Source organism: Bactrocera latifrons, unplaced genomic scaffold (assembly GCF_001853355.1).
Source record: "Bactrocera latifrons isolate USDA-ARS-PBARC rearing strain unplaced genomic scaffold, ASM185335v1 scaffold_16, whole genome shotgun sequence".
In the NCBI taxonomy this organism is placed as follows: Eukaryota; Metazoa; Arthropoda; class Insecta; order Diptera; family Tephritidae; genus Bactrocera; species Bactrocera latifrons.
This window is the reverse complement of record NW_017535074.1, coordinates 1,869,192-1,885,180: the sequence shown is the minus strand read 5'-3', so window position 1 is coordinate 1,885,180 and position 15,989 is coordinate 1,869,192. Positions and strand designations below refer to the sequence as shown.

The 15,989-nt window shown below is 32.1% G+C and overlaps 2 protein-coding genes across 3 annotated transcripts in view; one reads left to right on the top strand and one right to left on the bottom strand.

The window, feature by feature from the left end:
• Nucleotides 1–15,989, top strand: part of LOC108966406 (rhophilin-2) — a gene marked incomplete at its 3' end in the record, with an annotated part of 110,514 nt that overhangs the window by 34,792 nt on the left and 59,733 nt on the right.
• LOC108966410 (putative odorant-binding protein A10) lies at nucleotides 12,250–12,951 on the bottom strand. 2 transcript variants are annotated; one of them, XM_018929279.1, is made up of 2 exons: nucleotides 12,647–12,951; nucleotides 12,250–12,566 (listed from the first exon to the last, which is right to left on the bottom strand). In XM_018929279.1, exons 1-2 carry the CDS (start codon nucleotides 12,885–12,887, stop codon nucleotides 12,334–12,336), a joined length of 474 nt encoding a protein of 157 aa, XP_018784824.1. In that variant the 5' UTR covers nucleotides 12,888–12,951; the 3' UTR covers nucleotides 12,250–12,333. The 2 variants fall into 2 exon arrangements, with proteins under 2 accessions (XP_018784824.1, XP_018784825.1); XM_018929280.1 differs by having other exon boundaries at nucleotides 12,250–12,550.

The window sequence follows — 15,989 nt, the reverse complement described above, 5'->3', positions numbered from 1 at the left end:
AATGCACTACCCGCAAATTACAGTCTGTCAGAAAAGTCGCTGTACGCAAGCCTAAACATATGTACAAAATAAAACTTGAGAAGCAAGTATGTACATATGTGCTTATTATATTTACATTTTAAAACTGTTTTACAAACAGAACAAAAAAATTAAAACTCAAAAAAAAAAAGTAAAAAAAAAAAATTTTTAAAGTCGAAAACAATTATATATTATACTTATGCATATTTATATACATAAATGTCAAAACAAGTTTCATTTTATTTTATTTTTTCTTGTTTTGTATTACTATTTCTGTACGCTTGATTGCGCTTCCGGTTCGTGGTAGTCAGCTCGTCGCGTCGCTTCATCAAAAACCTGTCAGTTATATGCGTTTTTCTGTTTTTCCAACGCCATTATTTGAATACTGCATCTCTAGGCGTAGTTTCGTATTCTGTAATATTTATAGTTCGTCAATCAATGCACTTGACAACCATTGTTTTGACGCAACGAACCTTTTCATAGACGAGGTGAGGCATTATATGTTTGCTTATAGCTAATGAAGGGTGTTGGCTACGAGGGCTTACAAAATTTATTTTTTTAAAACGCTGATTTATATACATATATATGTAGATATATTTATCCATGCACATATATAAATTTATATTGGCTCTTATAACCTGTTAGAGCAGTCCATTGCAGTATAAAAGTCTGTGTTGTTTCAACTGTTCAAACTGCATGAAGCTAAGTGATTGTCTTCTTCTTTTGAGAGTTTTCTTTGTTTGTCATTTATTTGGTGAGTTGCTGTTGAGAGTTTTTCTTTTATACTTTTCCCGTAGCAGGAGTTGGTTTTTTTCAAGTTTACCAATTTGAGTAGTTTTTGAGCTAAAAATCACACTGTTTCTTCTAAGCTTGACCTATAGATAAACGTACTAAAAAGTTATCAACTTCACCACCCTTCACGATTAAGAGATTATTGGGCTATATTTCAAGCATTTTGATTCTCGTCTCAAATCTCCATTAAATACTCTTACACGCTTGTCATAAGTTAAATAAAACCACACTTTTATTGCCATATACAATTTAAATCCAATCAAAATCCCACCAACGTTCACCACATGTAACTATTAGTACCCACACACCCATATACATATAAACAAAATCTCGAACTCGTTCAATAATCATAAATTGCTGCGGAAAAGTCAGCGTTATTTAAGCGCAAATCTTGCGGTTATGCGCTTATCACTGACTTCTGTAGTAGCTTAAGAAAAATCCATTTTTTCTGGCAATGTAGCGCACAGTATTTATTATGTGCCACATTCCACAGCAAGCAGCTAACATTTGGTGCATTGTCACTGTGCGATTTTGCGGTGCACCATAATCATAATCACCATAACCATCATCATTATTATCATCATTGTCATCACCACGATCAACGTCAGCTGCAGATTGCACGATCCAATTGCTCTTAATTGAACTAACCAGTTCACTGACTACAAACAACTTGCCACTCAGGCTGACACTCCTCTTCCATCAGCCATCGAACGTTGCCAACGTGATTGCAATGGCATGCCATTTGTGGAGGGGTGCTGAAAAAATTCATATTGGCAGTGTTATTTAGCGAAATATGTGGAGCATTTTTGGTTTCTCTAATAATACGCTTAGATTGTGGGTTGTAGTTTGAACAACTCTTTTTTGGCTGAATTGTTTTTACATTCCAGAAGCTTTAGATCTTTTTAGTGTCATTAGCTTGTTTCATTGTTTGTAGGCATTTCAGACAGCCGCTTAATTGAGTCAATTATCACATACTCTGCATTGGAATAAGAAAATATATTATACTGTCTATTGTCTAAATAATAAATCTCTCTGAAACACCCTTTATGCTGGCTATTATGTTCGATTGAGACTAATAAATGGTTTACAGTTATTTTCGTTATTGAAAAATGTTCCCTTTCTGTCAGCCTTTCAATTTAGAAAACGTGTTTAAATACCGATGATTAATCTGTTAACTTACACTAATTTCTTTGTATAAAATAATAAAAAAAAATTACTAAAAATGTTCGAACTCCCCACCTGTGCAGATTCAGTTACCATTTTGTTGTTGATCGACTTTTTTTTTTTGTGCTTCTTCGCCTATTACACATTGCACTCGTTTCATATTGCCGCTACTCGTCACGGTTCAATGCAATTTATTTCAAAAGGTTGGCTGTCGGCATTGCTGTTGTTCGAAAGGGAAATGAAAATGCAAATCTGTAAAGATATGCAAGTGAGATATGCGAAGTTATGTTGTAATAATTTGCAAAAAATTTTTGTAAGTTAAAATTGTGTTGCTTATGATCGAATTGTAACTGTGATGAAGTGGTTTTTTATTTATGCGTTTTCTCATCAGTGGATAATGGAAGATTTAATCGAAATCGTTAAAAATTATAAGGGAAATATTCATATCTTTTTGAAAGATTTTGTTTTATGGACCCATTAAGCGTATTATTTGCAATCTTCATACACATGAATTAATGTGAATTTAGAGATAATGCTTTAATAGAGGGCTCCATACATATAGCTACATAAAAGACTCGTATGTAGTATATTCTAAAGCCTTTAAGTATTAAGACAGTATCCAGAAGTGTTTAAAATAAATTTTACGAATTTAGCTAACTTCTGAATAATAAAAATAGTTTCGCTATCCTGTTTGAAGTAAAATTATTTTTTCGAAGATCCGACTATGAACGCTTATAGTAATTATCATCAAAGTTTTCACAATCTTTTGAAAAGTACTGGTTTCGTCCAATATCCACTTGTACAGTGCTAAAAAAACGGCGGTTTTCTCAATGTCTGGCTAGTAATCATATGTCAGTTAATTTCTGGTTAATAAAAACTTCTTTCGAATTTTCTGATGAATTTCATCGTAAAGCTTTAAATTTTATTAGAACTAAACAGAATTCAAGTCTTCGAATTTGCTGAATAGTGAAAGCTCTGAAACTTACTAAAGCTATAAAAGCTTTGATTTTTTTATTTAACTTGAAGGTGAAAGCTCAATTTTTTTACAACTTTTTACGGAATTTAACAATAAAAGCTTCCTAATGTATGAAACGCTTGTTCTGTTTAAATAATTTAGTTAGAATAGTGAAAGCTCTATCAATTTCAGAGCTCTAAAAACTTGAATTTTCTGTTAAACTTAAAACTGAAAGCACTTCTTCTTTACAATTTTGTAAGAAACTTAGCAATGAAAGCTTCAAAAGTTTTGATTTTCTATTTAACTTAAAGGTGAAAGCTCAATTTGCTTACAACTTTTTACGGAATTTAACAATAAAAGCTGCCTAATGTATGAAACGCTTGTTCTTTTAAAATAACTTTTATAAGTTAGATTTACTCCTCTAACTTATAAAATAATAAATTAAATTTAGTAAAGTTCCAAATCCTTTAATTTTCTGTTAAGCTCACGGCTGAAAACTCCTCTTCTTTAAAATTTTGCAACAATCGTTGCAATAAAAGCTTCAAAAGGTGCTAAATTTAAAGGCGGAGTCTATCTAGCGTGTCACACTGTGAAAATTTTATATTTTTTCAGATATGAGTAAAAGCACCATCGATGAGAGAGGTAGAGAGAGTATGAATGTGACACTTTTTAAGCTAAGTTTATATCAGCAACTAGATAAGTTTAGTTTTAAAAGAAAGAAGCAGAAAAAATTCATCTTTTAAATTAGTTTAACGACGTATAAAACTATTATATATAGATATAAAAATGTATTTACTAATTAAATAATTATAAATATCTGTAGCCCAACACTTTGCCAAGTTAACTTCTACAGCGAGTATCCTGCATGCCGTTTTTCACACAGCGCGGAAACCATAAAGTAGTCAATACGTCAAGCGTTCAATTGGCAGCAAAAAAAGGGACTCGCTTCAAATTTATGCTAATTGATACCGAACCCTTTGGCTAATAAACTGTAACTCGCTCCCTTTTCAAGACTTACAATTACTATATTTCATGGAGTGTGAATTGGCAGCACGAAAAACAGGCGCTGAAGGGTTTGTGACGTTGAAAAACTGTAACAGAAAAAAATGTGTTGGAAAAAAGTGCATACAGAAGTATATACATACACATGCTATTATGTACTATATTTAAAGTTATGGCATTGCAATCCTAGTTAATTTCATTGCTTGTGGAACAACAGGTTTCTTAAGCGCCCCAACAATTTCTGGTTTCCTGTGACAAGTGGGAAGCACTGGTAGTGGCTAAATACATGTCATAGACTAGTTAGTATCATAAATATAGAGCAACACATATGTATACAATTAAGATATGTATACGAGTATTTTCGTATACTCGTATGCGTATGTGCATTGATGTTTATATATATGTACTATACTACACTTACTATATATTTCATGAGTGTTTTTACCTACTGTTGTATGCGACTTGTAATATATCATTTTTATCAAATTTCTTTTCCTCCATTGTTCTCATTTCCACGGCGCCATTTGTGGAATCGGGTCGCACCAATTACGAAAGTTAGGTTAGCGAGTGTATTTCTATACTTTTACATATGCCATACATATGCAGTTTATTTCGTATATTATAAATACATATATACACTTGTATACTTGTTTACCTTTATATGTATATGATTTCAAATATTTGAAAATAAAGCAAATTTTCATTGAAGCATTTATATATGTAGGCGTTTTAGCATACTCTATATCAGCTATTTTACACCAGTATACATATAAGGATTTTCCATCTTTTCTGTAAAAACGCTGTTGTGTTTCCGGAATTATGTTTGGCCATTTAGCATCAATATGTAAAACTATATAACTACTTTTCCCTAAGTGTATACAATACATTGTACATTTACGAGTATATATACATATTTCTACCTATTTTTTTGTTATTTTTTTAACACGTTTTTACACGCTTTTAAGCTCGTTAGCGTTGGTTATTGAACTGTTGCCGTTACAATTTCCCGCTCTTTCACACTTACACTTTCCGTTCGCATTAATTGCCGGAACTTATTTATAAGCGATTAGCATATACAGATCCATATCAAAAAAGGTTGCATTACGAGTCCATATCCAAAAAAGTCCATATCATTAAACGTTAATAGTTTGTCGGGTATACTTGTATTCTCATTTATTTAAGGAAGTAAACCATGTCATAAGCTAGAGTAGGTTTTTTTGAAAAAAAAAAAGTAAAAATAAAAGTGATATTCTAATAATTTTCCGTTTTTCTTTTGTTCGGCGACATTTCACTGAGTTCATCAAAACAAACATGGCTTTCAGTGAAGTGTAGACATTCAAACAGTATAATAAATTTTCAATCAGCAAAAAATAACCATTCCTAAGCGTTTCACTTCTAAAAGAGTTACGACAATCGAAAATATATTAAAGCTTCAAAAGCTTTTCTGTTAAACTTAAGGGTGAAAGCTCCGATTTTTTACTAAAACTTTACAATCTTTTTTACAGCTTTAAAAAGCTTTTGAAAATTTTTGTTAAAGGTTCAAAAGCTTTTCTGTTAAACTTAAGGGTGAAAGCTTTGCTGTTGAACTTAATGATGAAATCTCTGAATTTTATTAGAACTCATGGCAGTTGAAATTTACTAAGTATTTTATCGACAACAGCTTTGAAAAATGTTAAAGCTCAATAATATTATATTTTTCAAGGATAATGTTGAAGGTTTGCAAGAGTTTGGAGAGATTTCTTGTACACGACTATACGACTAACTCGGCTTCTTTTTTAAAGTGTTAAACTCTTTCCAGCCAACCAACCAACAAATCTTTATATCAATTAGGAATCATTTACTTGCAACTAAAATTAATTTCTTAAGTTAAAACTACGAATATATCCAATTTCCGCCCCGTAAGTGCTTCATAACACCATTTGCAAAAGCTTTGTTAAAAATAAGCTCCCCACAGCACAATAATCATAAGTGATTGGCATTGCGTCTGTTTCAAATTACATGCTCAAAAGCTTTCATGTGTTAATGCATTCAATATATTGCTACATTAAGACTAAAAGACAGGTAACAAGTTTCTTAGAAAACCAGCCCTCTAACTGCTTATTTTGCTGGGCTGAAGCCCTTCAAATGCCCTTTCGGTTCGTATTATGCGCTGCATAATATGACCGACCGTCTTAAAATATATCTGAGACATTCTAAATTGCATAAAGTTGACTATATTTGCATGCATTAGCATAGACTGTACACCGTCTTCAATGACTGACATTAAGTAGTCTAACAACCCGTCACCTTTTACCTTTGCATTGACATGCCTAAGTGAATGACAAGCATCGCAAGAAGGGTAAAATAAGAAATATGAAATAAATATTCTCGAAATACTGAACTAATATAATAGCAACAACTGAAATTGACTAAAATGTTCCTGTTTTCTAAAAAAATAAAAAAAAAAATAACTTTATCCCATTTTTTTGGTTTTATAGAAGCTTTTCCGGCCTTCATTTTCTATTATTATTATTATAGTTTTTCAAGTCTTCTTTATCTAATGAATTTAATAGTGTAAGCTTTAAATTTTATTAGAACTGAAGAGAATTAAAGTTTTCGAATTTGTTGACTTTGAATTTACTAAAACTCCAAACTCCAAAAGTTTTGGTTTTTTATTTAACTTAAAGATGAAAGCTCAATTTGTTTACAACTCTTAGCTTTTTCTGTTATACTTAAAGCTGAAAGCTGGTCTTCTTTATAATTTTGTAAGAAATTTAGCAATAGAAGCTCCAAAAGTTTAGATTTTTTTATTTAACTTAATGGTGAAAGCTCACTTTGCCTACAATATTTTATAAAGTTTAATAATAAAAGCTTAATTATATATTAAACGCTTGTGCTTTTAAAACAATTTTTATGAGTTCGAATAGTAAGAGCACTGAAATTTACTAAAGCTCTAGAGGCTTTAATGTTTTGTTCAATTTATTTCAGAGCTTTCACTATTGTAACTAAAAGAACAAGACTTAAATACTTTATGGAGCTTTTATTGTTACACTTAAAATAAGAAAGAAACTGAAAATAAAAAATTAAAATTTTTGAAGCATGTTTTGTTAAGTTTTTTTACTAAATTGTTAATAAGAGCAGCTTAATTTACAATTTTGTAAAAACTTAACAATAAAAGCTTCAACATTTTTTATTTTTTATTTTCACTTAAGTTTAACAATAAAAGCTCCATAAAATATTTAAAGCTGCTTCTTTTAGTTACAATAGTGAAAGCTCTGAAATTTATTAAAGTTCCATAAACTTTGATTTTCTGCTAAATTTAAAACTGAAAGCTCCTCTTATTTACAATTTCGTAAGAAACTTAACAATAAAAGCTCCAAAAGGAAAATATGGTTGTACTCTTAAAATTATTTTAGTGAGTGCGAGTGGTGAAAGCTCTAAAGCCTTATCAATTATTGCTGCAAATGAATTAGAATGAAAACTATTTTTTTTTCCAAATTTATTGCAGGGGAGATATTGATCTCTATTATCCATTGGAATGCTTTCATATCGCTTTCATAATGTTCTTTTCTTATTTTCCAATCGAATATCCAGTAATAAATATGTGTATATGTCATTACAAACATATACCATACATGTACCGAAAAATTAAAAAAAGGCTTCTAGAAATTAATATCCCATGTTATAAAAAAAAAAAAAAAAATATTCATAATTATGATTACACTAAGCTTTACATATTTAGGTAGCAATTATTTTGTTAGCGTCCCGCCGAACTTAATGCTAGACTATAAAGAAAGTATTATGGAAAATGCGAAAAGTTTTTTGAGTTCCTATAAAAATATTTTCCATATCAATTTATTCTAATATTTATTTATGTATAATATTTGCATTACACAGTTACAGTCAAATGTATGTGACCTTTTTTTATATAAAAATATTAGATAAGACCCATTAAACTTTAATAGTATCAAGCGGAAATGTTTATTTCAAAATAGCTGTTACTCCATGCTCGTGACAACAACAAATAATTGCGACTAATTGTTAATTAAAGTGCTTGAGTACCTGAGAGTTTACAAGTCCAGATTGCAAAACTTTCTTAAATAAATATGTGCTTTTAATAGCGAAATTCAACTAATATTTGCGCTTTTTATTTACTACTACTTTTCATGAATATTGTTTTGTTTACTTCCTTATAATTATGCAATTACCTTTGTTATCTATCTTAATTTGATTATAATTTATTTCTCTTGCCTATTTTATTTATTTATATCATTTATTTTTATTCTATTTATCATTTGTTGATGTAACATATTTACTAATTCTGTTTTTCTCTCTTTTCTTTTAGGTAAGCATCAAATTTAAATGAAATGAAATAAGTCAATAATTACTTCTTGTGATGAAGTAAAAATGTTCCAAAAGTAAGTAGGAAATATATAGGTATATATTTTGCTGTTGCATACAATTCTCAACTGAATTCAGTCATGTTCAACACGCTTGTCTGCCGGTCTTATAGTTAGCTTGTTCCATCGGGTTTTGATTTTCTTTATCGTCGTATAGAAAAAGCATGGGCTTTAAAATTTTGATCACGTTATCGGATATTAGCCTAGTCCACTATTCCTTTGCCCTCAATGCTTTTGTGGTCTGACATCCAGTAGAAGTGAAGTTGCTTGCTTCTGCCAACACTGCTGCCCTGCTTCCCATGGCTCTTTTGGCCGATATGCGACATAAGGTTATACTTTGATTGCTGCTTGCTGTCTACGTAGATGTTGACATTCGATTTGTCTGCAAGTTCATTAGAGGCTTGCTGGGCGGCTTTCGCAATAGCAAAGACCTCACTTTGAAATATACTGCAGTGGTCCGGCAACTTAAAAGGTTGACTTATGCCTAACTCTCGACGTATKTATGTATATCCCCACACCAACTCCATAATGCATTTTCCAGCCATCCGTATAGATATTTAGAATGTTGCGCGTAGCTAACATACCTTTATGCCAGGCATATTTTTCTATGTTTACTTTGAACATTCTTTCTCAGTTGAAAGTGGGGTCATGTAGTCAGTGTTTGTTCGAAGGTTCTATATATAAATTCTCCTGCAGCCAGTAGTCGTCGATTTTGCTGCGCAGTTCTCAGTGAGAGGTCTATAGGTGACAGGTTTAGTACCAGTTCAAGAGCCGTCGTTGGAGTTGTCGTTATGCACAGCGCACCGAGTCTCTAAACCGCACGCCTATTTTCTACTTAGTCAGAGCAAGAAATTTCAAATATATTTCAAATGAAAATATGGAAAATATACAAATACTTTATTTTAGGACTAAATTTTAACTTCTAAAAGGCGAATCAAGTCTTGCATTCTAGATAGTTTGCAGATCCGATATAATCTAACTATGTAATCGGCAACTATTTGAGTTTTGTAAGTATATTTACCAACTTTGGCAATATCTTGCTATCAATAATTGTCTGTTCTGAAAAGTTGTGTAAAGTATAATTTCTAGCTCGAAAATTAAGAAATAGTACTGTCAAATATTCTTCCATAATATAATAAATGATATGTTTGGTATAAACATAGGTTAATATTGGACTTGCTGGTTTTCCTTGAGTCATTACCAGTTTTCATTTTTAAATCACATCTATCAATATTTGTGCAGCTTCATTGGGCAAATGAGGTTGAAAACAATAAAACCGATGTAAATGTGATACATTAAAAGCTAGCTTACATGGTTTTACCGTTAACACATATGTATTTATGTATATTTAACTTTCGTAGATGTAAATGCTAATAAGTTTGTTTTAGACTCCTCAGATAGTTGGCTAATGCATCAATTAATTCATGCAGCACATTAAATTGTGGAGCAACTTTCCACATAGGAATGCGTAGCAAAAGATAACAGCAACAAAAACAAATAAGAAACCAAAAAATTATAACAGAAATCAAATAAACAAATAAAAGATTGAAGGTAAAACTTCAAAAGACAATCGCAACTCAGACATTTTGGCGTGTTAATTTGATGTCGATGGCCATTGCGTATAAAATTCAAATATTATTACTAATATGATTATATATTTATATATATATGGTATATGTATATATATATATATACGAGTATAAATATAAATACGTATAAATATAATAACGAGTATAAATATAAATAAATACAGAGATGTAGGCATGTGGCAACTCAGTAAGCCCCAGAAATGAAAGAAATCGTATAGAAGAAAAGATTATGATAACAAAACCAAATTGATGACCGAAATCTCAATGAATTGTATATTTCATCCAAAACCAACAACAACAATGTTGCTGATATATGCAAATTAGTAAAAAAGCTTTAAACCATGCACATATACTACAAATATAACTAGCATTAGGCTCAGCGTGTGAGCGAAATTGGGCACAATTTCTGGGCAGCGCGCATGCCCAGCAGCACGCTTCGTTAAGACTAATAATTATACACAACTCTGATTATATACTCACATATATTTGTATACGATTAATTTTGGTGTATTATTATATAGTTACACCGCATTTCTTATTTCATCAGGTGGGTTATTTATGCACAGCGAAATCAATTCCGTGGCTTTGTGCATCTCTAGAAACCGCTTAGACCTGTTTTAAGTTGTTTTGAGTGTTTATTGCCCTCTCATTTGATTAATTACAACTACTAATTTCATTGAAAAAACATAATTAATTCTAAATGGCTGCGATGTGTGAGCAATACGATATGATTTCAAAGAAATGTCTACTTTTTTTTTAGAGGATTGATTTGTTTTCTACGCTTTTCACAATAAAAGGAAAGAATTATTAATTGTTTTATCGTTGTAATTCTTTATTCTTGTTGTAGATTCTAGAATTAGAGAGAGACAAGTTATTTAGCGTAAATAAAATAAAATAAAAAAAATTGTTTTCTTGTCATGTGCATAGTTCGTATAATGGGAAAACTAAAAATTCTTCCGGCACCCTGTGAACTCAAATCAATTTTCCTATAATTACGATATTTGATCTTCAATTAGCATGTGTGTACTTGTTACTTCAAATCCTTTAGATAAAAATACAATTCGGTTACAACAATTCTTAAAATGCCCTAACAAGTCATCCTATAACTAAAACTAAGAACTAGAAAATTATTTTTTTAATATGGCAACTCTCTTTTAATAACATATATATTTTTTAAATAACTATCCTATGAAGGTAATTTTCGAACGACGGCACTATAACTGAAAACTAAAAGTTATTATCATTTTTATTTTTATTATATGGCAACTCTATTACTTATTTGCTTATGTGAGCCTTTTACAGCAGAAAAAAATTTTGCAAATCGGTTTTAAAAACTATTAACGCACTTTATTAAGTCCCCCTATGTACTACAACCAAAGTCTAAAAAAAATATTATATGGCAACCAGAAGTAAAAACTAAAAAAAAAAAATTATTTTATGGCAACTCTATTCGAAATCACACATGGGTTCAAATGTGTTTTCAAGGATACGAATTTCGCATAATTGCACTAAAAACAAAAGCTAAAAAAAAAGTTTTATTATACGGCAACTCTGTTTTCGTAGAAAATATGCGCAAATCGGTTTTAGAAACCATTCATACATTTTATTAAGTCACGCTATATACTAAATTTAAAATCTAAAATAAAATGATATGACAACTCTGTTCGAAATCACACATGGGTTTAAACTTGTTTTCAACGATACGAATTTCGAATGACTGCAATAAAATTAAAAAAAACTTATTTTATTTTATGGCAACTCTGTTCGGAATCGGAACTTTACTTAAAATCTATCTCATGAAATTTTCTAACGACTCCACTAGAACCGGAATTTTCTTTTATATGGCAACTCTTAAAAATTGCCTTATTCTTTATGTGAGCCTTCTACACTCGAAGGCAATATTTTATATATGCTTGTATTATATATAGATGTTTGTTCGAAATTTTCACTTAAATCAACGTATTGCTAAATGGTGTCAGGTGTATTTGGGGCGAACGCTTTCCCAAGAAATACTTTAAACACTAAAATTTTATAAGCCGGCTGGCAACCCTACAAATAAATATTTCTGAAAATTTCAATGATATTAAAACTTACTCTCTTACAACTTACAGTTGGCAACTCTGCAATAAATATTTATGAAATTTGAATGATTTAAAAATGTACGCTCCTTTTGAAGACAGTTGGCAGCCATGTTCATCACTAAACAACATTTGTACAACATTTATTTCCTTAGATTTTTTTTTTTTAATTTTTGTTTTGCTTTTTATATTTTTTTTTTGTACTTTTTGGAATGCAAATCTAAAACTAAGAACATGTGGTTTTAATATTGAGCTATTCAGTGTAAGTTTTGTTAAATGCAACGCTGTTCAATTGAGTACTATAACGGTTCATGTTCGCGTACAGTTGACATAGCATAATGGTTCAGGCTTCTGGCTTAGTAACCGCTTCCGTAGTTTTCTCCACGCCATCGCTTTTGTCCTTCGCCGCCAAATAGTTCAAACGGTAATTGCCTGGCGGATCGTATATCTGCTCCAAACGTGCCCAATCCTCCGGGCGATTGTCGATCAAAAAGTGCGTCACCTTCGCTGAGCCAAGCCTCTGCTTCTCCGAGCATTTGGCGCAATCGGTTGAAATAGCGTCGGGGAGTATCTCTGAAATTGGCGAAACCTCAAAATATACACACATATATATAACATAATACAAAAATATTACTGTTAGATGCACGAGCACAGCATATGCGTACATACCTTTCAACATTTTGGAATCGGGCGTGCAGGGACCTGTATTCTCCAGGCACTTAATGTAGTTGCGCAGCAGACGCTCTTGGTTTAAAACCTCGTCCAGGTCGATGTTATCGAATTTCGTGTCGTAGGTGGCCTGATTGGCCACCAGCGGTGCTGCTGTGGTCGGTGGATGCGGTGCAGCACTTGTAATTGCCACATGGTAAACGGCGCAAATCAGCACCGAAGCGACTATGAAGCGCAACATGCTTTTAAAGCCTTTGCTTTACTGTTATTAAATTAGTGTTGATGAGTTGTCACTTCAATACTTACTTTAGTCGCACTGTTTGGTCTATCTAGCAGACCGCAGTTTTTATACCCAGCTTGCAGTTTTGAACGGTTGGATGAGCTAGTTGGGATGAGAGTGCGTGTTGTGCTTGCAATTGTTCTAAATTGTAGATGATGAGGCACACAAATTGCAACTCGATTAATTTGAGGCATTTAGGGAATTAACGGCAAATGTTTTAATGGAAATGTAGATATTGTTTTTAAAATAACTGTTCGGGAGGAGGGAATAAATTATATATAATTGTTGAAAAAAACTTTGCGTAATATTTTCATGTCAATTCGTAATTTTTAAATTTTTACAGTTTATTATTATTCTCTATTGAACACGAACATTCGTGAATTTCGATATTCGCCATTACCAATGCGCAAAGGAACACAAGTCTTCTGTAGAACCTCTCTCTCGTACATGGTTACATGTGTAGAGCATAGCATGGATGAGAATATTGAGTGACTTATAGAGTTTGGTCTTTGTTCGTCGAGAGAGGACATTACTTCTAAGAAAATATTGAGCCTACTCGACTCACCTCAATAGCTGCCAGCAGTTTGAAGAAGTCGCACGATTGAGATTAGCCTTGTCTGAAACCTCGCTTAGTATCGAACGGCTCGGAGAGATCCATTCCGATCCTGACGGAGCTTTTGGTATTGCTCAACGTCAGTTTACACAGCCGTATTAGTTTTGCGGGGACACCAAACTCAGACATAGCGGCGTGAAGGCAACGCCTTTTCGTGCCGGCAAAAGTAGCTTTGAAATCGACGAAGAATCGATTGTGTCGATCCAAGATTTGGCGCATGATGAATATCTGGTCAATTATTTATTTCTCAGGCCTAAAGTTGATAAGGCCAAATCAGTTTTTAGTTGAGGAACCTTTTTGACAGTAGTAGGCGAAGATTGTCTCACTTTTTGCGGATTAGGCAGAGCATTCTTAAATTCCAATCGTTGGAAATGCTTTCTTCCGACCATATTCTGCAAAGAAGCTTCGCCGTCCTATTTGAATTTGAAATTGTTCTTCAGACGGGTAATTGCTATTCGAACTCCTTCATGGTCAGACAATGAAACGTCCGCTCCAACGTCATCGATTAGGGAATCGTGTTTGCCTTCTTCTGGCATTACGCTTTCACTGTGTTTCAGCAGTCTGGAGCAGTGTTTCCTCCATAATTTTAGTCTGCTCTTGGTAATGATAAAATGTTGCATGATATTTGTAGAAAATCTCATAAAAAGTAAAGCTTGGATTTTTAGACCGACACTTTTGTCCACAATTAAAGACCGCCAGTATAAAAATATGAAAGTAAAATAATTTGAAATGGGAAATAATTATGATTACGGGAATCCCTAGAAAGATAAATATTTAATAATCCATTTTGATAATTTTTACTTAATTAGATCACATTCAATGGAGTTTGAAAATTACACAATTACGCAATTAGTTTGAAGTCAGCAGTTGGTGTAATGAAGAAACACTTAAATCACTCTAATATCTGTTAATGGCTATCAAGTATCTTTATAATTTTTGTGGCGTGTACATAAAGTAGACTTTATCTCCGGCTCAGCGCAATTTGATTTAATGAAACTTAAATACAAAACTTACGTCACACACATACAAAAGTTTGAAGCAAAACTTATAACTACAAACTTATATATATATACATATGTATGCTCGTATTTATGAATACTTTTTTAAATACCATATAAGCAAGCATGTATGTGTATACATATTAGCAGACATATGAAATTGATGCCAAATCTGCTCATTCGCGGCGCATCAAAGTCTCTGTACTCGCAGTTACAACTCACGAAATCTCATTAAGAAATATTTATGCCAAGCAATAAATTTAATTTACACTTAAGCGTTTATTTGTGATATTTTAAATGGCTCTTCATATGTCATATTTGCTCGCTAAAGGTAAATATTGCGCATAGAAATCATAAATGCGCGAATAAATCAAAAAAACAACAACAACAATAAATAAAAGTCGCAAAAAAATAAGTAATGTGCTGAACACAATGAGCGCGACAGACTGCAAACGACACCTGTCAAATATTAAAATACACACGTTCTTATGGACACAGTTACTTTGACAGCTGCACGACTACACGACTGCAGGCCGACAGTTTTCGTTCTCGCTAACTTCAATATATTTTTATATTTGCCAACGTCAGTAGGATGACAGTAGAGTTGACAGTAGAGAGATGAGGTAGAGTGGTGATGCCACTAATATGTAAAATATAAAATTTTTCAAAGCTCTAACAAACCTGATGTTATTTTACAATTTAAAGCTCAAAATAGTTCTGTTACATCATTTGTAATAACAATTGATAATTTGAACGAATAAATTTACCTGTATTTACTTATTTTTTGCATAAAAAATTTCACTTTGAACAAAATATTAAAATTTCATTGAAGTGCAAAGTTTTAGTACGGCCATAACGAAATTGTGTACATACAAAATGGACAGCTGTGTTGTCTTGTGTACATGCCGGCCATTGTTATCTTGCTGCCTTCTCACAAATGTTCATGTAGAAGGAGCATAACGCCATTTTCAGTTCACTGTCGTGCTTTTGCAGTCTGTCGCGCTCCTTGTGTTCAGCACATTAGACTGAAGATTCATCTCTTAAAAATTCATCTCTTAAACTAATTTAAATAGGAATAGATGCTAAAGGAGAATAAGAAAAAGAGGATAATTTTAAATAGACCTATGAGAAACAACAGACATATGAGAATAAACACTTTGTGCAGAAATATGTAACAAAGCAAATAGTCAAATAAAAGGTGTGAGATTTCTTACAGTTAGTAATGCTTTTTATTCGGCACTCACTTGTTAAGTATGTGTGTGACTTGCTAAAATATTTGTATGTAACGCAAATATATAGCGCCGCCAACAGAATGTTTATATGTCTGGTAATTTGCCGCATTTAGAGCGCACGCACCAATGGTCTTCTCCCACCCTTTCGAAACTTTTCTTTAAAATTATCAAAAAAATGTGTTTAAATTTTCAAAAAATTTTACTATTACTTTTAAAAGTT

What these genes read in the sequence shown, in the direction of transcription:
- LOC108966410 (XM_018929279.1), bottom strand. Translation starts at nt 12,887, where the DNA reads ATGTTGCGCTTCATAGTCGCTTCGGTGCTGATTTGCGCCGTTTACCAT. An exon ending in CGATTCCAAAATGTTGAAAG is followed by an intron (nt 12,567 to 12,646) that starts GTATGTACGCAT and finishes GTATATTTTGAG; the next exon opens with GTTTCGCCAATTTCAGAGAT.